Genomic DNA, 22,892 nt, shown 5'->3' with positions numbered 1-22,892 from the left:
TTGAAATCAGAGCTTCAGTAGAGCTGGTGTGCAATTAGCATGAGAACTTGTTGCTGTGTTGCTGTTGTTATGTGCCATCGAGCCACTTGCGACTCATAGTGAACCCATGTACAAGAGCTCTAAAAGCCATTCTATCCTGTGCCAACCTAGCCATCTCAAACGCACTCATTCCCACCACTCCAGTCACAGAATCGATCCATCTTGTTGAAGGTCTTCCTCTCCTGTGCCAACCCCCCAACTCTGTCAAACATGATGTCCCTCTCCAAGGACCAGTCCCTCCTTGCAACATGCCCAAAGTATGTCAGACGAAGCCTCAGAATCCTTGACTCCAAGGAACATTCCGGCTTCACCTTCTCCAGGACAAACCTGTTTGTTCTCCTAGCAGTCCATGGTATATTCAACAATCTTCTCCAGCACCCCAGCTCAAAGGCATCAGTTCTCCTTCTATCATCCTTATTCACTGTCCAACTCTCTGATGCATAGCACGCAACTGCAAAGACTATAGCCTGGATCAGGCACACCTTAGTCTCCAGCCTGACATTGTTGCTCTTCAGTACTATTGAGAGGTCCCTCACAGCTGACTTTCCCAATGCAATTCATCTCTTGATTTCCTGGCTGCTGTTACCAAGAGTGTTGATTGTGGAGCCAAGTAAACTAAAACTGTTAACAATCTCAATCTCTTCACCATCCATATTGATGCTGCCAATTGGCCCATTGGTGAGAATCTTTGTTTCCTTGATGTTGAGCTTCAATTCATATAGAAGGTTGCAGTCCTTGACTTTCTGCAGCAAGCACTTCAGGTCCTCCTCAGTTTTAGCAAGCAGGGTTGTGTCATCTGCATAATGCAGGTCGTTGATGACTCTTCCACCAATCCTGATGTCATATTCCTCCTCGTTCAACCCAGCATCTTGAATGATCTGTTCTGCATACAGATTGAAAAGGTATGGAGACAGAATACATTCCTGATGGACCCCCTTATTGATTTTGAACCATGTAGTGTCTCCTTGCTCTGTTCTAACGACTGCCTCTTGGTCCAAGTATAGGTTTTGCATTAGTACAATCAAATGTTCTGGGATTCCCATTATTCTCAGAGTCAGCCATAGCTTGTTGTGATCCACACAGTCAAAAACCTTTGCATAGTCAATGAAGCACAGATAGACCTTTTTCTGATATTCTTTGGGTATTTAATGGCCCTCTATTTGAAAAACAGGGTGCTCTGGTGGCATAGTGCATAGAAAGTTACACTGCTTCCTCAAAGGAGGTACCTCGCTAGTGGTTTGAATCCATCCACCAGTGGTTCTGCAGAAGAAAGATGGGCAGTTCCCTCCTATGTGATTTATATAGCCTTGGAATCCACTGGAGGGTCAGCTATGAGTCAGTTCTGACTTGACGGCAGTGAAGCAGTGTTATAGTACCAGAGGTGTGAGGCACACACAGGATTGAGAACCAAGGGGGGCTTCATTTACATCCTTTGAGTCCAGTGTCAAGCTGTCTTGAGTGGCTTTAATAGCATGTAGAGAGGGCTTTTATATTGTTTGTTTTGCCCAAAGTTTCCTTTCCTATCCAACTTTTTTATAACCAATCACAATTGCTTTATTAGGCTAATTCCATCAAATTCCTACTCTGCCTGATTACATGATATAGGTGAAAAGTATAACCAGATACTTGAGATTTTACAGGGAAATGTTAAGGTTTTTCCATCAATCAGTTTTCTTTCTTTCTTTTATTGCTGTTGATTTTAAAGAGGATCTATCTATCTATCTATGAAAAGCCCTGGTGTTGGATACAATATATGTTGGGCTGCTGGCCAAAAAGTCAGCAATTTGAAGCTACAAGCTGTTCTGAGGTGGGGGAAAGATGAGGCATTCTGTTTCTGTAAAGCTTTATAGCCTCCAAATCTCAAGGGAAGGTTGCCATGAGTCAGGAATGACTTACGGGAAGTGGATTTGGTGGTGTTAGGTGCCATCAAGTGAACTGTGACTAATAGTGAACCTGTGAACAAATGATCTGAACCCTGCCCCATCCTGCACCATCTTCATGATCTCTATCCTCAAGCCCATTGATAGTCACTGTGTCACTCCCTCTTGTTGACCCTCCACCCTTCCCAGCATCATGTCCCTCTCCAAGGAACAGCCCCTCCTCGCAACATGTCCAAAGTATGTGAGACAAAGCCTCATTCTTGCCTCCAAAGAGCACTCTGGCTCTACCCTCTCCAAGACATATCTATTTGTTCTCTTGGCTGTCCATGGGCGATACAGTACTCTTCTCCAACACCACAGCTCAAAGGGCAGCATTTGAGAAGGGATAATGCTTAACAGCTGGGAAGGGTACAAGAACTAATGGAAATGAGAATCACAGGGAGGAAGTGGGAAGAAAGTGGTTACATTGTGAGCACTGCAACTCATGTCCATCAAACACAATGTGTATGAATGGTTGAGTGGAAAACCAATTTGCTTTGTAAGCTTTCACTCAAACCACAATAAAAATAGTGAGAATATAATTTTAAAAGTCATACACCCAAGAAACACAATCATCATTAAACCTCAAAGACAGAGTCCACCTTAGCTAAAATTAGAATATTCGATTCACAAGGCACAAAAATCCTGAATACTTCTTGAAGGAGAAACTGGCTGTGGGTACAAGAGCTTCAGCGCTGCAAAGTAGTGGCTCCTGCTTTATCTTTCTGTTTCACAGAACAGAGTGAAGGTTGATGACATTCACAAATCAGTTACCTTTGGAGAGCTAGTGCTAAGTAGGCAAAGAGTCTAAGGAGGTCAGATTTGGAACTATTTCAGTTCTCTGCAAGAAGGTGAGTTTCTGAGTATGTGGTTTTATAATCACCTGCTAAGAGTTATAACCACAGTCTTGAGACTACATGTTTGTTACAGGAAATGACATTTATTAGACTGTACCTTGTACAGAATTTTGACTGCTCCTTTCATATTGTAAGCTATGTTTGCCACAGCAGAAGGTTCTATTTTTCTCACCAAGCATGTGTTTCATGAACTTGCTGTGTCATCTCTGAGCTTGTTAAATTGGTTGAACTTATAGGATCCCCACCTGAGCCGCTTGCTCTTAGTAGAATGGCTGGTCTGGGGCCAACTCTGGACTCCAGCTTAAGTTTTCTGAGTTTTTCTAATGCTCAGTGACCTTAATACAGACTGAGAAGTCTGTAACTAAGAAAAAAAAATCTTTGTGGTTAAGCTAAGGATAAGAGAAGGCTGTTCCTGTGCAATTAAGCTTATCAGAAATGTCCAAAGCCCTCAGGAAACATATTATTTCCCCTCCATTATATGGGAACCAATAGTGCACAACAACAGTAACCCAATTTTCATAAATCAAGTATCCTTGGAACCCTGCTGGCACAGTGCATAACATGCTTAACGTGGGAAAGATTGTTGGTTCAAATACACCAGCCATTTCACAGAAGAAAGATGAGGCAGTCACTTATCATAAAGATTTACAACCTTACAAACCCAGTGGAGTGTCGCTATAAATCAATTCAAGAGCAAATCCTTGGAAAAGAAGTCTTTGTAATTAATTATCTTAAAACCACTCTGCATACCCCTATAACCTTGTCTTCTGCAGTGATCCTGCTGCCTTACAGATACACTCTACACCAATGTCCTTTTGTTCCAATCTCAAGATGTTCCATCTATAACCACCCACCAACTTTTCAATTCCTACTAACTCTTCCATACCCTTTCCTCCCCTCTATGGAAGTTTTTGGTTTTACTCTATAAGGTGAGCCATTCCCATGGTTGGAACTGCTTTTGAATCTTTAATAAATTGCTTTGGCTCTTGTCTCAAGAGTATGTATTCATTAAGGAGTTCATGTAGATAAGGAGTTGCAGGTACTACCAACACAAAGGCAAGCAGTTCTAATCCTCCAGCTGCTCTGTGGGTGGTGGTAGAATAGGCAATCTCCTCTTGTGTGATTTATAGCCTTTGAAAATCTGTTGGATGGACAGCTATGAGTTAGCTCCTACTGAATGGCACACGATGACGACAACAACAACAACAGATGCATTCATTAAAAGACAAGACAAAACAAAACAAAAAATACTGCTACTGAGTGGATTTTGACTTAAAGTGACCCACTATCAGGTTTCCTAGGCTGGTAATCTTTACAAAAGGAGAATGAAATGAAGTTAACTTCTCCATATCTGCTTGTCATTCTCTCCTCAGCTTTCCTACTGATCCCAAAGGTCGAAGGCCATTGGTCATATGAATCCAACATCGGCCTCAATTCTCATCCTCTTAAAGCCATCCCTCTGAGTTAAGAGCCCATGGTCACTCCCAGAGGCACAGGGACTTATTTATTACTCCTCATTCCCTTTCCCTCATCTCGGGCCCAGGGGGCCCCCTCTTGACACCTGATGTGAGGACGCTTTCTCAGCTGTCAGAAGGGTCTATTGGCTCAGTAAGTTTCTGGCAGTTGGAGACATCTGATTCTGCCAGATTCTACATGCCCTGGCTCTATTTTACTTCAATATAGAGGCGGATCCTGTTTGGGGAGAGTCCTTGTTCTGCCTCCTCTAAAACTCTGCACCTTCGGCATTACACCTACTTTGCCTCCTTGAAAAATGTGTGCATCTTTGGCATTAGGCCTAATTTAAAGCAATCTCAAATTTTGTAATCTAAATTTGGCTCATTCAAACCATCTGTTCTTCAAAATATAAGTACTGAAATGGCAAATGGTCAGAGGTTTCTCATACTCAAACTTTCTTTACTCTCCACTTTCAAGTCTCTCTCTCTCCCTCCCTCCTTGGAATATGCCGATTCCATATTAAGATTCTCTGGAAACTCTTCAAAATCGGCTTGTCTCTCCTCTATATGTAGCCTGTCCCTCTCTCTCTGGCCTAAGGGCATCTAGGATGTGCTGGATCTCCCTAATTCTTTCACTCCTCCACAGTGTGATCTGCTTCCTGACTGTCCTCTTTGAACTGTCCTTGAAAACACCCTTCCTCAAGGTTTCTGCCTATTACCATTGCTGGCCTTCCAAACTACATCAGACCAATTTGGGCTAAGTTGTGGCAGTTTTCTTCTCTTGGGTCTCCTGCTCTTTTCAGACTCTAAAAATCCTACTGCTAGGCCAGGAAGATTCCTCAGCTGCCTGGGCTGGTCTCTTACCAATGCTGGAAATAAATGCCCACATCATGAGCAGACCTTCTTTTTGTGAAGACAAGAGGTAGTTAAGGAATGCCTTATTCCCTTACGTCTCTCTCTCTTGGAATACTCAATACTTAACTCTCCCCAATCATGGGAGCCAGCCAATTCTGCCCTTCTCGGTACACTCCTCTGGAGTATCTTCTCTGCTCCCTTGATACTCTCTTATTGCAAGAACACAGAATAGCTGCAGTATCAATTGAGTAAGAGGTCTCTATAGCCCTAACACTCTTAGAGACTTTGACAATTCCTACCAATGCAAAGGCAAATAGTCATAAATCCTCTATATTTAGGCCTTCTTTGCTCTCCACTCTTTATCTTTCTCTCTGTCAAAACTTCTGTACTTAGCAAATTCTTTTAACTCTTTCTAAGCCCTCTTCCCTTCCAAATCAAACGTCTTCACCTTTGATATCACTGATCTCTCAGCACCTCCTATCCTCTGGCTCTCTCACCATTGCCATACATAATGTAGCCTCACCACAAGAGGTCCTCACCAGTCCACCTCAGACTCCCTCCTGCACCCTCCCCAGCCAAAAACTGCAGCCAAACATTTTCACTCTCTGTTTTTCTCTTTATGTCTCCTTACTTATCCTACTCAGCTTTTAAGCTCACAACTAACTTCTCAGTTAAAAAGAAATCTAAACAAATCTGCAGCTCTTTCCTCTAAGTAACCCACCCGTCTTTGTATTTATCCTGCTTGATTTTTCAGCTCTGTATAACTAACCTCCCAGCCAAAACTCTTTTAGAGTCTCTAAATTGTTGTTGTTGTTGTTGTTGTTGTTGAGTGCCGTCGAATTGTAGGCAACTCGTAGTGACCTTATGAACAAAAGACCTGAACACTTGTATAACTTCATTCTTTCTCCAGGTTTATAGGTTTTCCAGAGGCAAGCTATTTTGGAAGTGAATGCCACTCCTGTTTCCAAGCTTGTTTTAATTGGGGTGCTCCACCAAACACTATCCGCCATGGGTAACCATTATCGCATTTGACACATCAGTGTCACAGTGTTCAGCTTCACAGCAACCACAAGTTACCTCTGTACAGTAAGTAGACAGACCAGGACTATACAACCTAAAAGAAGGTTTGACCAGAACCAATTAAAAACAGGCCTGAGGGCCGCAGATTAGAGTCAACCACCTTTGGCTTGCTAGAGGTGCATTCTCTAAATAGTAAAAAATTTTAAATAGATTGCACACTGCATGGTTCAAAATTGGGAAGGATGTACGCCAGGGATGTGTCCTGTCTCCATACCTTTCAACCTGTATGCACAACGGATTATCCAGGAGGCTGGGCTCTATGAGGAGAAATGTGGCGTAAGGATTGGTAGAAGATCTATCAACAATCAACCCTGCTTGCTGAAACTGAGGAGGACCTGAAGCACTTGCTGCAGAGGGTAAAGGACTGCAGCCTTCAATATGGATTGAGACTCAATATCAAGAAGACAAAGATTCTCACCACTGAACCAATTGGCAACATCAGGATGGATGGTGAAGAGATTGAGATTGTTCACAGCTTTGGTTTTCTTGGCTCCACAGTCAACACTCTCAGCACCAGTAGCCGGGAAATTAAAAGACGTACATACTGCCAAGGGAAAGTCTGCTGTTAGGGACCACTTCAAAGTACTGAAGAGCAGTGGTGTCTCTCTGAAGACTAAGGTGCATCTGATACAGGCCATGGTCTTTGTAATCACTTGTTATGTGTTGGAAAGTTAGACAATGACTAGGGAAGATAGAAGGAGAATTGATGCCTTTGAGCTGTGGTGCTGGAGAAGAGTATAGAGAGTACCATGGACTGCTAGGAAAACAGATTCATCCTGGAGAGGATTAAATTGGGCTTCTCCAGACCATAGCTGACATCCAAGCAGATATATGCACACCCATGTTCATTGCAGCTTTGTTCACAATAGCAAGGAGTTGGAAACAACCTAAGTGCCCATCAACAAACGAATGGCTAGAGAAGCTGTGGTATATTCGCACAATGGAATACTATGCTGCATTAAAAAACAAGGAACTCATGCAATATTATTCAAAATGGTTGACTCTGGAGAACATTATGCTGAGTGAAATATCCCAGTCACAAAAGGACAAATATTACATGATGCCACTGTTGTAGAATGGGACTGTCCTTGGGGTTAGGGAGACACTGAGTAAGATGGGTTCAATAATGTATACTGCACTGAAGCAGAGGAGGGAGAGAACCGTCTAAAAGATAGATGTAACTGGGTATTACTGTCATCACAGGAGACTAGAGCGAGGGCTGCATGGTGGAGGGGACCTGGGGGAGGGTTTGTAAAACAATGAAAGAATCTTTTCTTTTACTTTTCCATAATTTTTGGACTCATGTACTTATAACTTGTTAGTCAGATTTGTGTCTTCTAGGTTGCAACACCCCCATGATACATCTTGAAGGATATGTACATGTACAGCCAAGCACAATCAATAAGAGTGCATCTGAATTCCAAAATCAATCTCCATAATAGTCTATGTGTTTCCTACTGCCAAAGGGGCCCTTTAGAGTAGTGAGAGAAGATCTTCACCCTGAAACCCACAGCGTCCCTTTTCAGCAGGAAGTAGCTAAGAGAATACGCCGTCCCCTTTTCCTTATGACTCAGGGTGAAGTCTCTCTCAGGGAGGAGTGATAGGGAATGGCAAAGGATACACTGACAAAGAAGATTAATCAGAACTGGCTTTGACAAGCACTGTGGCATTTGGACAAGAACAAACTGGGAGGAGGGTAGAGAGAATAGTGCAACAATGAATGAGTGGAAGCCCAAAATCTCTGTAAATGTTTATGAAAATTAATAAAATATAATTATAGAAAAAAAAAATTGGGCTTCTCCTTTGGAGGCAAGGATCCTGAGGATTTTTCTGACATAATTTGGACATGTTGTAAGGAGGGATCAGTCCTTGAAGAGAGAATCATGCTTGGGAGGGTGGAAGGACAGCGCAGGAAGGGAAGGGCCTCTATGAGGTGGATTGATTCAGTGACTGGGGTAATCGGGATGGTGTATCAGAGACGGTGAGATTGGCACAGGACAGAGTAGAGTTTAGGGCTGTTGTACATAGGGTTGCTATGAGTCACAAGTGACTCAATGGCACATAACAACGACAACAACAGCACTTGATAGTCATAAATCTGGCTAGCCTGTGTATTTTTGGTAGTCTGGAATGCTAAAGATAAACACATGAACCAGTCTAACAGCTGTATAGATAATGTGACCTAGGAGTTTAAGAGCAGATAAGAGAAAATGCAGCTTGGTTCCCAGGGTAAATGTAAAGAACAAAAATGATAAAAAAGATGTGTCACAGAAGTTGAGTGCCTTTAATTGACTACCTGTAAAATCCAGAAAGTTGGACTTTCTGACGTGCCATGAAACAAAGCAGCTTTTCCTAGGCATGAGTGTCATGTTCATTTTAATGGAGGGATGCCCCCAGAAACAGGCCCAGGGTGGGGAGAAGCCCACAAAAGAGGACAGCCGTTGAAACATCAGGGCTCAGTCCCAGGCCTTCCTATGAATCCTTTGTTTACCAGACTGATCACAGAACAACTTTCAGCATCAGGTAAAACATTGCTAAGTTGCTTGTGTAGCTAGTAAATAGCTCCATAAATTGCAGAACTATTAGGAAGCTTGATTTCTTTTGCCTGCAACAGAATAAATAACACCATGTACCTTATATACAGGAATTTGTAGTTTTAAGAAAAAGTTGTAAAGATAAACTTAAAATTTTTCTCAAGATCCCTAGAGATGTATAGAGAAATTTCAAAATATGATTACTATTGTTGATTTAACATAGAAAAATCTGATAATTTTCTTATCTTTTTACTGTTCTGATGAAAAGTACAAAATTATTAGTACTGCTAGACAAAAGAGTCTCAAGCGACTCAACAGCACATAACAACAACAGACAAAAGACTGATAATATGCATAGTATTAGCCCCCACCTAACAGACAGAACTCAAGCAGTCTCCAAGATAAACTTACTTGTTGTGTTGTTGTTGATTGCCATTGAATCAAGCACAATGCACAACCACTCTAAGAACAAAACGCCTGAAGCCTTTCTATAACAATTAGCATTTATCAAAGTTCATATAGTTTCCAGAGGCATGTTGCTTAGAAAATGGATGCCACTCCTGCTTCCAAAAACTTAGAGAATATAAATTACTGGAAAGAACTCAAGCTAAGAGAAACGTGAATGATAAGAGATTATTTGCAGGCTTAACTAAGAGAAGAGATAAGCTATATTTAAGTAAGACCTGTAAACTATTCTTAGTAAAAATAATACAAAATTAAAAAACAAAACCCTACAGCAGAGATATTTGTACTTATTTTTCTTACTATTTTTCTTTCTTATAGCAGTAAATTTATAGTTTGGAATTTTACTAAAGATATAATACAGTGTATTTATCCTAAGCTAATGACTTGTCATGATGGAGGGCTAGCACCTCTGCATCCACAAATTAAGTATAATGATAACTTTGGTCCAAAACAATAAGACCTGTGGAAATTGCCTGCTGAATTATCTGGAATGACATCTTAGAATGCTAATATGACTGGAACTATACATTCAACATCTAACATGACTTTTCTAAAAAAATCAGACTTTTTAAAATACAAGCTTGTGTCAGATTGTCTTATGTCATAGCAATTGGTACAATTTCTTTTAATTATTCTTTAAGAAGTATAGAATGTAATAATTGTTTATTGTATACTTGTTTGAATAGTTCTTTCCATTTAATCAATCTGTGGATACACTGTTATTGTTATGTGCTAGCAGAACTTTGTGTCTTCCTGTTAATTTGCATGTGCATAGCAAGAAGGACCTGTAGCAGGTTTAGTAATCGATATTTTTAAGAATTGGTTAAAGTAGATCTCAAAGATGTATAGGATGGACTATTGCTACAATTGTACAATAACAGCTACATCAGCTACAACTGGCATAGCATTGCATTCTGTTATTCAAGCACATGATTTTGTAGAAACTTGGCATAATCAATCACATATTTTATGGACTGTGCAAACTAAATTTTCCACAATGATCACTAAAGTCCTCTCTGAGCCAATCCTTTCTGTCATTAATAGCTCTGCCTCACTGCTTTTCCAAGTAAGCCCATAGTACTCTTCCTGCTTGGTGTGCACCTGACCATCCACTACAGATTAGATTATCACCCCCACCCTGATTCAAAACTGGACCTCAACCGAGGCTGTCCTATTTCACTCTGCACACAAAACCAGACCTATTTTTTACCAGAGGTCCTCGCAATATGGCCTTCAGAGAATTAATATTTTACAAAGGCCCTAAAATCCTTTCCCCAAACTCCCTCCTGCTCCCTGGTGCCCATCATTGGGCCTATTGCCCAAGCATTCACACAAACCATTCCTAGTCTATGCCTATCTAGGCAGTCTTTTCCCTGAGTAATTCCCCTGGGGTCATATTCCTCATGTAAAATCATTATCCAAATTCCACCCCCCTCTCTAACCAATTCATATTCTAGAACTACCAGAGGACAGAAACACTGGGGAACTTTCATAACCCCAACCTACCCCATATGCCAAACTTTTTACCCAGATTAACATCATCAAACTTAACCTAAACTCATGCTGCCTTCTGCTCAGGAAAAATCTCAGATTTCTCTTTCCCATTACTTACTATCAAATGTGGAAACTACAGAACAATATCATTGATTTCACATGCAAGCAAGATTCTACTGAATATTATCCAAAAATGACTGGAACAGCACATCAGCGGAGAACTACCAGAAGTCCAGGCTGGGCTTAGAAGGGGTCGTGGTACTAAGGATATTGTAGCTGATGTTAGATGGATCTTAGCTGAAAGCAGAGAATACCAGAAGAATGTCTATCTGTGTTTCATTGATTATGCAAAGGCATTTGACTGTGTGGATCATAACAAACTGTGGCTGACTCTGAGAAGAATGGGAATCCCAGAACATTTAATCGTGCTAATGCGAAACCTGTACTTGGACCAAGAGGCAGTCATCAGAACAGAGCAGGGCAACACTGCATGGTTCAAAATTGGGAAGGGTATACGCCAGGGATGTGTCCTATCTCCATACCTCTTCAACCTGTATGCAGAGCAGATTATCCGAGAGGCTGGGCTCTATGAGGAGAAGCGTGGCATTAGGATTGGTGGACGATCTATCAACAATCTGCATTATGCAGATGACACAACTTTGCTCGCTGAAACTGAGGAGGACCTCATGCACTTACTGCAGAGGGTCAAGGACTGCAGCCTTCAGTATGGACTGAGGCTCAATGTCAAGAAGACAAAAATTCTCACCACCGGACCAATCGGTAGCATCCGGATGGATGGCGAAGAGATTGAGAGTGTTCACAGCTTCAGTTTGCTCGGCTCCACAGTCAACACTCTTGGCACCAGTAGCCAGGAAATCAAAGAACATATTGCGATGGGAAAGTCTGCGGTTAGGGACCTGTCTAAACTACTCAAGAGCAATGGTGTCTCTTTGGAGACTAAGGTGTGCCTGATACAGGCCATAGTTTTTGCAATCACTTGTTATGCATTAGAGAGTTGGACAATGACTAGGGAGGACAAAAGGAGAATTGACGCCTTTGAGCTGTGGTGCTGGAGAAGAGTATTGAATGTACCATGGACTGCCAAGAAAACAAACAGATTCATTGTAGAGAGGGTTAAACCAGGCTGCTCCTTGGAGGCAAGGATTCTGGGGCTTCGCCTGACATACTTTGGACATGTTGTAAGGAGAGACAGGTCTTTAGAGAGGAACATTATATTATGCTGGGTAGAGTGGAGGGACAGGCGCAGGAGGGGAAGACCCTTTATGAGGTGGATTGATTCAGTGACTGGGGTAATCGGGATGGGTGTGTCAGAGGCAATGAGATTGGCACGGGATAGAGCATGGTTTAGGGCTGTTGTACATAGGGTCGCTATGAGTCGCAAACGACTTGACGGCACATAACAACAACAACAACAAGAAGATTGGCACAGTGTGCTGTTACAAACTGCCCTATCTATTCATCTCTTTCTACTTCACCCAACAAAGAGACTGACCTTAGAGAAACCAATACTTTCCACCAAAGATATATCTCTTCAACCTCTAATTCTAGCATATTTAGCTGCATATTTCAGGTCATATAATTGGGAAGAAAATGCAGAACCCAGGTTCAGCTTCTTTTTGGAGTTGACTTTTGGGGATGTTTGAAAGCAGAAAGCGGTCTCTTCTGTAGAAACAGAATCTACTCCTGCCTGTCAACCAACTGGACAGGAACATGCACCCTAGACTATCTACTACCCTGTTTCATTCACAACCAACTCTGGATTAACAGTGGCATTCACTTCCTCAACACCATGCCTCTGGAAACTCTATGAACTTTGATCAATGTGGATAGTTATAGAAAGGCTTCAGGCCTTTTGTTCATAGGATCATTATGAGTCCTGTATGAACCTATGAATGACCCTAGGAGCCTATGGGTCCTGTATGAACTTATGAGCGACCCAGTGAACAAAAGGCATGAAGCCTTTCTATAACTGTTGGGCCAAAACAAAGGCCAAGAGGTGATAGGGAATCAAAAGAATGTAATGGCCTAGACCCCTCCTGGAAGGGCCTGCTATGAAAACCTCCCTGAATACACCCTAAGCATGACTTCCTTGGCATCCCTTTCCAGACCAAGGAACCTTGCCTGGAAGCTCCATTAATAAAGCTGCCTTTAAGCTTTCCTATATTCTGGTCCCTTTCTTGAGTCTGTGACCTTATGACCTTACAATAACTATCGACATTTATCAAAGTTTATAGAATTTCTGGAGGCATATTGTTTAGGAAGTGGATGCCACTTGCTATAAAAAGAGGCCACCCTTGGCTGCCTGTGTGCCATTTTGACTCTTTCCACATGCAGTCAGGTCACTTGGCATCTCTCTCAGACCATGCAATAAAGGCCTGTTCATTTCTTAGGACCAGTTTATTTCTCTCTCTCTTGTTCTCAAATCTTTTTCTATATAACACTAACCCTGGAGTTTTTTACTCAGAAAGGAGAAAAATTACTCTTTCTATGCATGTCTGCCCAGATAAGATAATCTGCTTTTAAAACAAAACTACCTGCACTAGTAATTTTTTCTTCTTAAAGCCCAGAACATGCATGTGGGAGTTTCTCGTAGGCCATGCCTGGCAAGATCTAATTCAAGTCCTGGGAAATCATAAGAAATAATCTGAAGATGTAAAAAAATAAAAATTGAGTTTCTGAAAGCCTTCAAAGTGACAATGGAAATGAAGTGAACAACTGATCCCTGTCAAGAAACACATCTCTAGTATAATCAGGGGTTGCTTTAGCCTTGCTCTGAATTAAAGTAGCACCAGAAGTAGGATTAAATTAGCCCATAAAATTGTTTATGAGAAACTTTATCTAAGCCACTTTCCTCCATCTCCTCCTCTAGTACATCAGTAAGTAACTAAACCCCTTTTTCTTTGTAACTCACAAGTTTGTTCTCTCTAGGTTTGTTGTTCCCTTTCCTATAGGTAACTTGAACCCTGAGTTTTGTTCCAGACCCTGAGTACTGTTCGAGAGATAAGACTGCCAGCTAAGGAAGGGAAGGTGGATGGATATCAAAATTCAGCCAGCCACTCCCATTGGACTCAACCCTGCAAGTTAAAAAAATGCTCCATCCCTCTTCATTTTCTTTGCTTGTTTTAAAAGTTAAACAGTATTTCATATAACTTAAAATTAGTAAAATCTAGTAAATATGGTACAGTACATCAGTATAGTTACTTGTAACTGTTTTAACCTTTAAGAAGTGAGAAAATAAAAACAGAACTTGAGTCTTTAATCACAATAGAAAAGTTCAATAACTGACAAAAATACTAGTATCTTAACTGTCACCCAGGGAAGTCATAGAAACTATTAAATTCTGTTCCTGTGTATTAGAATGTTACTAAATTATTACATATTTGTTAAGTCAAGTGGAAAAAAAGGGTGAATAGAAAAACCAACCATTCAGTAACACTCCCTTTTTATCTCCTGGGTTATTTTTTCTTATTTATGTCTGCATTCCCTAGACATCGTGCAGTCCAGAGGGCAGAAGATGCCATGACAGTATATTCTAACTGAACAAGAAGGCATGCAGCTTCAACTCAAGACCAACAGTAAAGAGTTAAAGTGGGCTCACCTTCCCCTTCACCTCAGCACCATGTTCAGCATGAAGCAGCCAGAGTCTGTACCCCTATTCCCAAATGGGGAATCCACAAATAAAAATGGACAATCTCTTTGTAAGGAAGTCCTACTCCCCCAAGAATCAACTCAGAATGTTTGTCTTGTAAGATGACATAAAAAAAGGGGGGAATGATGGAGTGGTATTAGTAAATTTAGAATTCTCTGAATTCTGTATCAGTTATAAAACTATAATTCTATAGTTATAAAACTGACACATGTTTTCTCTAGCTGGCAAAACTACTTTGTCTTAGAACTCTTTGTTTCCTTTCTTTAATCATGTAAAATAGTTTAATTTACCAGGAGAGGAAATGCATCTTTGTTAGATTAGCATTTACCTCTTTGAAATGGGTTTCTCCAGTCATATATAAATTATATCTTAATCAGCCTGTTTACCAAGAAGGGAAATGTGCCTTTTCTGAATTATTAGTCCTTATATATGAAATGTTCTTTTCAAATGTGGAAAATCTGTAACTTTACTAACAAAAATGTATTGTTAAGTAAGTTAGTATCTAACCCTAGTCTAAAAACCTAATGACCACTCCCAGGCAAAGAGGCAATTTTTGAGGGGATGTCACTGTCTTCCCAGATCTGTAATAAAGTGCTTATGGATACTGCAATCTGTCTGTCTTATTGGCAATTGACTACGGAAAGAACCCCTTGCATTCAGTAACAGGACCTGGTGAAGGGCCTTTGTATTTAAGGCTGGGCCCTTGTCTCCAGTTTGGAGGCTGATAGGTGAAGTGCTTGGACTCTGAATGGTGGGCTCTCTTGTTTTGGTTGAGGGTCCAGTGTGGACTGTTTGGTTGTTTTTTAATTTAAGCCTTTTGTTTAGAGTCAACAGGATCTGGTGGAGGTCCTTTGTATTTAAAAGTTGGTTGGGCCCTAGTGTTATATTTTAGAGGAACATTCGTCTATTGTTGTACTGAGGTAACATAGAGTTACTGTGATGCTGAACACTGTGCCATTGGTGTGCCAAATGCCATAATGGTTACTCATGGTTGACAGTGTTTGATGAAGCAGGAGTGGCATCCACTTCCTAAACAATATGCCTCTGGAAACTATGAACTTAAGAGAAGTTATAGAACAGGGTTCAGGTCTTTTGTTCATAGGTTCACGACTAGAATTGTGTTCTAGTCAATAGCAATCAATCAACAACAAATGAAGATCAACCAAAACGGAACTAAACTCGTTGCCATGGAGTGGGTTCTCACTCACAAGGGCCCTTAGGTTGTAGTCTTTATGGAAATAGATGGCCACATCTTTCTTCTGCACAGCAGCTAGTAGGCTCAAACCACCAACCTTTCAGTTAGCAGCCTAGCACTTAATCATTGCACTGCCAAGGAGGGCTCTTTTGAATGAAAACCCAGTGTTGTTGAGTTGATTCAGACTCACAGCAACCCTCCATCAGGTTGCTAAGACCAAAAATTAGCATGGGTGGAGACTGCCCATCTTTTTTCCCCGTGGAGCTGCTGGTGAACATCTACTGACTATGCCATTAGAGTTTCTTTCTTTGAAGATTGTCCCCCAAAGCTATCACACCAAGTTGATTCCGATTTTGCAATCTTGTAAGACAGAACTGCCCATAGGCTTTGGTTTCCAAAGCTGTAAATCTTTATAGAAGCCAACTGTTGTATTGTTCTCCCACGGAGCACTGGAAAGTTCAAAGTGCCAACACACTGAGCAGCCACTGACTGCTCTGACCAGGGCATCTTCCAATGAGGTGGAAAAAGAAAGCAAATTCAGTGCTGTGAAGTCAGTTCTGACTCATGGTAGCTTTCTGAAGCTGTGAATCTTTACAGGAAGAGAATCCCTTTGTTCTGTTGAGCAGCTGATGAACTGGAAGCACCAACCATTCCTTTGGCAGCTCAACACATAACATACTATGTCACCAGGGTAACATGGTATTTGGATGAAGATGGGAGGGGCTTAAGTGTAGCAAGAAATGGGAGACGATTGGGTAGGCAAAATGTTAAGATCTGCAGAGGAAGAAGGGTAAGGCCTGGGTGGGTGTGAGACCATCCGTGATAAGGGGTCAAGAGATGAACTCAAGCAGCCATTACAGATTCATTCAGCCACCTCTCCAACCCTTTGTTTCTCCCCTCACCATTGTTGTGCCCCTCGCAGAGCAGCTGCAAGAAGCGAAACAAGTCCTGGGTGAATTCGTCGTCTGCCATGACCTTTTCTCCTGGAAGGTGGAAGGAAGCAGGGCCCAGGTGGGATCAGATGGGCCAGGATACAGCACACATGTGCACATGCACACACACTTGCACAGTGTACACGCATGCACAAAAGCATAGGGGCGCTAGGAGGAGCAGCCACCACTTCAAAGACACTGTGAAGGTCACAAGCATTCATGAAGTCAGGAGTCTTGATCTTGGAGTCCATGATGATGGACAGCTCTAGGGTCCTGATTCATGAAGATGGAGCCTCAAGTGTCTTTGGACAATATCCGTGTCCCTATGATGTCACCCCACTTGTGTGCCATCTGGGAGTCTGCCCACCCTGATATCAGGCAGCTGGTACCTCCCTCAGCCCCCCTCAGGGCCAAGGTGATTAATAGATTATGGAGGTGGGAGCGGTCACTTTCACACTAAGCTGGCGGCAAGGCTGGGTAGAGGCATGGATCCACAGCCAGCTAATTGGCTCAGATGCCATGAAAGCAGTCAATCGTCAGGGAGAAACAAAGAAGTCATAGCAATACGGGCCAATCAGAACAGGCATCTGAAAGGAGCCAATTAGGTGAGCTTTTGGGGAGGGTGGGAGAAAGCTAGAAAGTGAATGGGCCAATCAGAACAGGCGCAGAGAGGCACGCACACCAATCAGAGTGGATGATGGAGGCACCCAGTCCGGTTGGTGGATGGGAACCAAGGCCTGATAGACCACGCCAGGGCAATCCAGGGACGTGGTGCAGAGAGCAAGGAGTAGGGAGTGAGGGTCGCCCCACCTGGGACTGTCAATCTGGGCGTGGAGATACAAGATCATTCAAGAGATCTTTGTAATTCTCAAGCTCCCTTTTTAAGGATGGGGAACCAAGGATCAGGGGACACTAGAAGTTTGTTTAAACTACGGTTTATTAATGGCCCGAATCTAGACTCAGGGACGTCAAGGCTTCCCCGCGGCCTGGCACACCCATTTTAGGGTTACCTCTCTCTGCGGGCACGCCCAGATCCTCAGCCCCAGAGTGAGTGGGTAGGGCTCAGAAAGGCAGGAGTGGCGGCAGCACAGCAGCAAGAGGGAGGAGCTGGGGAAATTACCGTTCTGGCGATTGTTGACTGGGGCAGCCGACAGGATGGGAGGAGGAAGCGGGAGCAAAGAGGGGAAAAAGAGAGACAGACGGACGGGAGACAAAAGGACCAGAGATAGAAAAACACACAGTCACACAGTCAGACACAGAGAGAAAAGACCCACAGAAAGCCAGATTGAAGAGACATTGGAAGTAGATTAGCGAAGAAGAAAGATGAGAGGGTAAAAAGCAGGGGAAAGATAGGGCAATTCCCAGGAGAGAGTTGGACAGGTGGAGGTTGGAGGCAGGAGTGAGGATTGGGGTAGAAAGTTAGACACATCAGAACACAGCAAAGAGGAGACTTCATTAACCCGGATTAGGGACATTAATGAGAGAACAGCAATGGGGCAGGAATCTCAAAGGTTTGGAGGGCTAAGTCATGTAATGGGTAGGGACAGGAAGGCCTGCCCCCCGGGGGTGGGGACTGCTACAAGGGAAGGAATAATGGGGTGCTCTTGAGGAGGGGGCATCTTGAAAGAAGTGAACTTTGTGCAGTGGGGGTCGGTGAGTGAGAAGCCTGGAGGAAGAGGAGGTCCCAGGGGCGGGGAGGGAAGCCCAAGAGAAGGTCTCACCAGTTCCATCCTCCTTCACCATGCCCAGCCCCTCTGCCTTGTTTTGTCTCTCGAAAGCATTGAGATCGAGGACGCTGAGGGGAAGAAAGGATGATAGGTAAGAGGTAGGTGATGTGGCCTCTGCTCCCCTCTCTTCCAGAACTTTGCAGCTTCTACCATGGAGGCTGGAGAGCCGCAGTAAACTTTATAGTTTATTATAAAGCTTTATAGCTATATATATATATAGTTTACTATAAAGCTTTATAGCCGCCAGAATCAAGAGGCAGCAGAAGAGAAGCTGGCTGAATTAATGAGTAGTGGCTATAAAGTAAGATAAGGCCAAGATGAACCAAGTCAAAATAATGAGATAGCAGAACCATCGTCTAGGAAAAGTTAACAGCCAGTGGTGGTTGAGTGGTTCAATTCTCACCTTCCATGCAGGAGACTCTGGTTTGATCCTGACCAATGAACCTCATTTGAAGCCCCCACCCATCAGTGAAAGTTTGCCTGAAACTATGTTGCTGGGAATAGAAAAACACTCAATGGCATGTACTGACACAGTAACAGGGGGCTTGAGGTTATCAGAGTTGGTGAGGATGGTGAAGGACGGGGAGGGCAAGGTTCAGAGGGTTGAACTTGACTTGCTGGCAACTAACAACAACCATGCTATACAGGTTTTACCAGAACTTCCAGACTAAAAATTACTAAGGAGGAAAGACCGAGGTCCAAAAATCAGCCAGTAAAAACCCTGTGGCTCACAATGGTCTGGTCGTTTTGTTCCGTGGTGCACAGCCAACTAATTTGTGGGCAGCTAATACCATTATAGTGGACAGAACAAATCAACTGACTAGAGAAAAGAACAGGGAGACAGCGGCAGACCCAAATGAACAGGGGTCACAGAAAGAACCCACATTCCCTGCTGCCAAGTTCCCCTTGAATCTTCAACCACCTTTCAGTTCCAGCCATTTGGAATCCAAAAAGTAACTCTCATTCTTAAATTCCATGACATTCTATTGCCCTTTTCATTCCACATGTATTCCTATTATTTGGACCACTCTGAGTGGGTCTTGGTGCTGTGAACCAAAAGAGCAGAACTAGAACAGAAAATGGTGGGGCAGAAAGGAGTAGAGGAAATACTAGACCAATTGTGCCACACCTGGAAGGGGCATGCTGGAACCTACCTGCATGTTTGCATCAGCGCCTGGATACTCTGGAAGAAGCCAACTTCCTTCTTGTCCTTCAGATAATCGAGCATCTTCTGCAGATGAAGTGGGAGGGGAAGAGAATCTGAGAGTCACTCAAGAAATTTCCACCACCCCTACCCCATTCCAAGACCTTTCACTTCTGTTACCTGTTGCACCTCTGCATTGCCTCCATTCAAGATGGAGATGCCCAGCTTCAGGGTGGAAGACACCATAGATCCCGTCTCTCCTGTAGGGAACCGGGATGGTGGCAAAAGATAGTCCATTCAATTTGTGAATGGTGTTTCCCACCCTCCAGAAAAGAGCCATCCTGGGAGATGGAGAATAGATGGAAGAATGTGCAAGGGAGTGATTGAATGCGTGGCGAGATATGTTAGGGAATGACTGAAGGATGGGAAAGCATGCAAGGCCAGAGTGTACACACAAGGGCAAACCATGGCATGCAGAAGTTGGAAGGTGTTCCCACTGGGCCTACAGGAAATGGGTGAACTGGTGAGGTGAGAGTAGAAAAGGGGGTGCCCAAAGAGGGAAATGCGTGTGGCAAGGGCACCTTTGCAAGCACTGATCATCTGCAGCACCATCTCTGCAGCCCCTCGGTTGTGCAACCTTGCCTGCTGGTACAGGAGCCTCTGCTTTTCCATCTCCTTCTCCTAGAGTAAAGAGGCATCACATGGGAAGTGAGTCAGACTAGCCCGGCCAAGCCTTTACCCTCACCACCTTGTTCCTCATTCCTGCCCCTAGGCTCCACTGCAGGGATTGACTCATCCCTTCAATCAACTGTAAGCTTCCTCTTGCCCCCTGGGGTTGGAATTCTTTGTCCCCTCTGGAATCTAGTACAGGGCCAGGCCTGTTGGTCCCTGTCAATCTGTTTCAACTCATGATGACTCAATTTACAAAAGAAGAAAGCACTACCAATCTTGCCCTGTCCTCACATTCTTTTTTTGAGCCCATTGTTGCTGCCACTGTGTCAGTTCATTTTGCTGTGGGTCTTCCTCTTTTTCGATGACCCTCCGCATTACCAAGCATGGTACAGAGATTGGCTTCAATGCTTATACTTCCAAGATTTGCTTGTTCTTCTCGCTAACTGTGGTGTATTCAATATTCATTATCAACACTATAGTTCAGAGACATCAGTTCTTCAGTCTTCCTTACTTTCCAGATTTCTTATGTCCAACTTTCACATGCATATGATGTGTTGTTTTGATTGCTGTCGAGTCGAACGCGACTCATAGTGACTCTATGAACAAGAGACCTAATACCTTTCCATAACTGTCATCATTTCACCAAGTTCATAGACTTTTCAGAGGCATGTGGTTTTAAGAAGGGGATGCCAATCCTGCTTCCAAACCTGTTTTATATCTGGGAGCTCTACCAACAAATGTCCACATTGGGAAGCCATTCTGGTATTTGATACCCCAATGGCACAAAGTTCAGCATCACAGCAAACCCAGGTTACTTCATACTGCACATTGACAAAGAGTGATGTACAAAGTGGAAGGGTGTTCCTCCAGATAGAACAGCACTACTTTCACTTAGCAGTGGTTAAGTGCCGTCGAGTCGAATACAACTGAGAGTAGGTTTTGCACAAAGATCTAAACTGTGTTCTATGACTAACATATCTGTACGGAACTCTGTTCTATAACTACCATAATTTTTTTTTACAAAGACAGAAGTCCAAGCTGTATTAAGGATTGATAAAAAAAAATAAAGTTCCAGGAATTGATGGAATATCAACGGACATGTTTCAACAAATGGATGCATGCAACCCTGGATACCCTCTCTAGTTTATGCCAAGAAATTTGGGAGATTGCTACTTTTGTCCAATTGATGGAAGAGATCCATATTTGTTCCCATTGGAACACACACACACACACACACACACACACACACACACACCACCACAAACCAAACACCCAAAATACTAAACAAAAACAGACCAGACCAAAAAAAATGGATGCAACAGAGTATGTAAAATATTGAACAATATCATTAATATCACATGCAAATAAAATCTTACTGAAGACTGGAAAAGAAACACCAGTGTGGGTTAGATTAGGTAACTATAAGGGTGATAGAAAACTCACACAGAGTTCATTCCAACTCATAGCCACCCTCCATTGAGTTTTGGTTAATTCACAGCCTTTCTGATAGCAGTACAACACTCTACAGATGTCACCAGTGCTCATTATGGGTAAATGCTGTCTTTGTTAAGTACTACTATAAAGTCAGAACCATCATTGACATTCTAGTGAGTTTTCAGAGGCAGTAAACTTCAAAGGAGGAGAATGCCCATCTACATGAATAGTTAAGCTGAATTTTGTGAACCATCTAGAGGATTAACAAAATCACAGGGAACAATGAACAGTAGGATCTGATAGGATTGGAGTCTTAACTTGTGAAGACTCAGCTTTTGGTAGCTGGAGAAAAAGGCTGTCCAGGCAGTAGATTAAGTATAGAGTCATTCTAGTTTGTTTCCTAGTTTCAGGATCCAAGGAGTGTCCAGGTGATCAATGTGCATAGACTTATGTAGACTACAGAAACTATGGATAGTATCCCAAGATTTGGCGTAAGTAGTCAGGAATGTGTTAACTTCTCTCAGTGCAGTGGGGATGACATCTGACCATCAAATTGGAATCAACCCATAGCTGACCCTCCAGTGGGTTTTCAGAGGCAGTTATTGCAAGGGAGGAGATAGCCCTTCCTTCTTCCACAGAGGAGCTGGTTGTCTCAAACTGCATGCCTCCATGATTGCAGTGCAGCTTCTTGCCACTAGGCCACCAGACCTTCCACCATGCACTTGCTGGACTTTTTCTCTCTGGCGTGTTTCCTGCTCATCGCTGTGCTGCTCCAGGGTCCGCAAGAGGCTCCTGCCGCCACTGCCTTCGAGTCTAAGTACCATAATTTTTATACATTTAAAGAGTTCAGAGAGTTTGCAGAGTTTTCACAGACATTTAGTTTTAGGAAGTGGATGCCACTCCTGCTTCCCAGCATAAATCAATCTGGAAGCTCATCCAAACACTGTACACAATGGGTAAACATTATGGTATTTGACAAGACTGTGGAAGAGTTCAGCATCACAGCAACACCAAGTTGTTCAGGTCAGCAAATAGGCAAAAGATCGCTGTGTCATTCAAGGAATATGCATTTTTTAAAAAAGAAAAGAGACAACTGAAAATACTATTGCTGAGTCTAGTACACATTAGTCCTCAAGTGACATCCTTCCTCTTATACTTTAAAGAGGTCCTTTGCAGCAGATTTGTCTAGTGTATTATGTTGCTTAATTCCATGATTGATGCTACCATGAGCATTGATTATGGACTTTAAAATTAAATTCTTGGTAATATCAACCTTTTCTCCATCATGATGTTGCCTATTGATCCAGTTGTGAGGATTTTTGTTTGCTTTGTGTTGTTCCTTGGAAGCGAAGATGATGAAGCTTCATCTCACATACTTAGGGCATGTTGCTAGGAGAGGACATTCCTTGGAGAGTGACATT

The 22,892-nt window shown here is 42.7% G+C and overlaps 1 protein-coding gene across 1 annotated transcript in view; it reads right to left on the bottom strand.

The window, feature by feature from the left end:
* The window catches only part of RYR1 (ryanodine receptor 1 (skeletal)), a 199,386-nt gene that overhangs the window by 67,079 nt on the left and 109,415 nt on the right, over positions 1-22,892 (bottom strand). Inside the window, exons 79-84 of the mRNA XM_006899740.1 lie at positions 19,947-20,046; positions 19,546-19,625; positions 19,376-19,452; positions 18,216-18,289; positions 17,615-17,632; positions 16,465-16,545 (exon numbers count right to left, since the gene is read on the bottom strand). Of these exons, the coding sequence (XP_006899802.1) occupies positions 16,465-16,545; positions 17,615-17,632; positions 18,216-18,289; positions 19,376-19,452; positions 19,546-19,625; positions 19,947-20,046 (430 nt within the window). The remainder of the gene's footprint in view (positions 1-16,464; positions 16,546-17,614; positions 17,633-18,215; positions 18,290-19,375; positions 19,453-19,545; positions 19,626-19,946; positions 20,047-22,892) is intronic.

The sequence above is a fragment of the Elephantulus edwardii genome, unplaced genomic scaffold (genome assembly GCF_000299155.1).
Source record: "Elephantulus edwardii isolate Elephantulus edwardi_28Jun2011 unplaced genomic scaffold, EleEdw1.0 scaffold00266, whole genome shotgun sequence".
NCBI classification, from domain to species: Eukaryota; Metazoa; Chordata; class Mammalia; order Macroscelidea; family Macroscelididae; genus Elephantulus; species Elephantulus edwardii.
The sequence above is the reverse complement of the archived record's forward strand: the minus strand, read 5'-3'. Positions and strand labels throughout refer to the sequence as shown.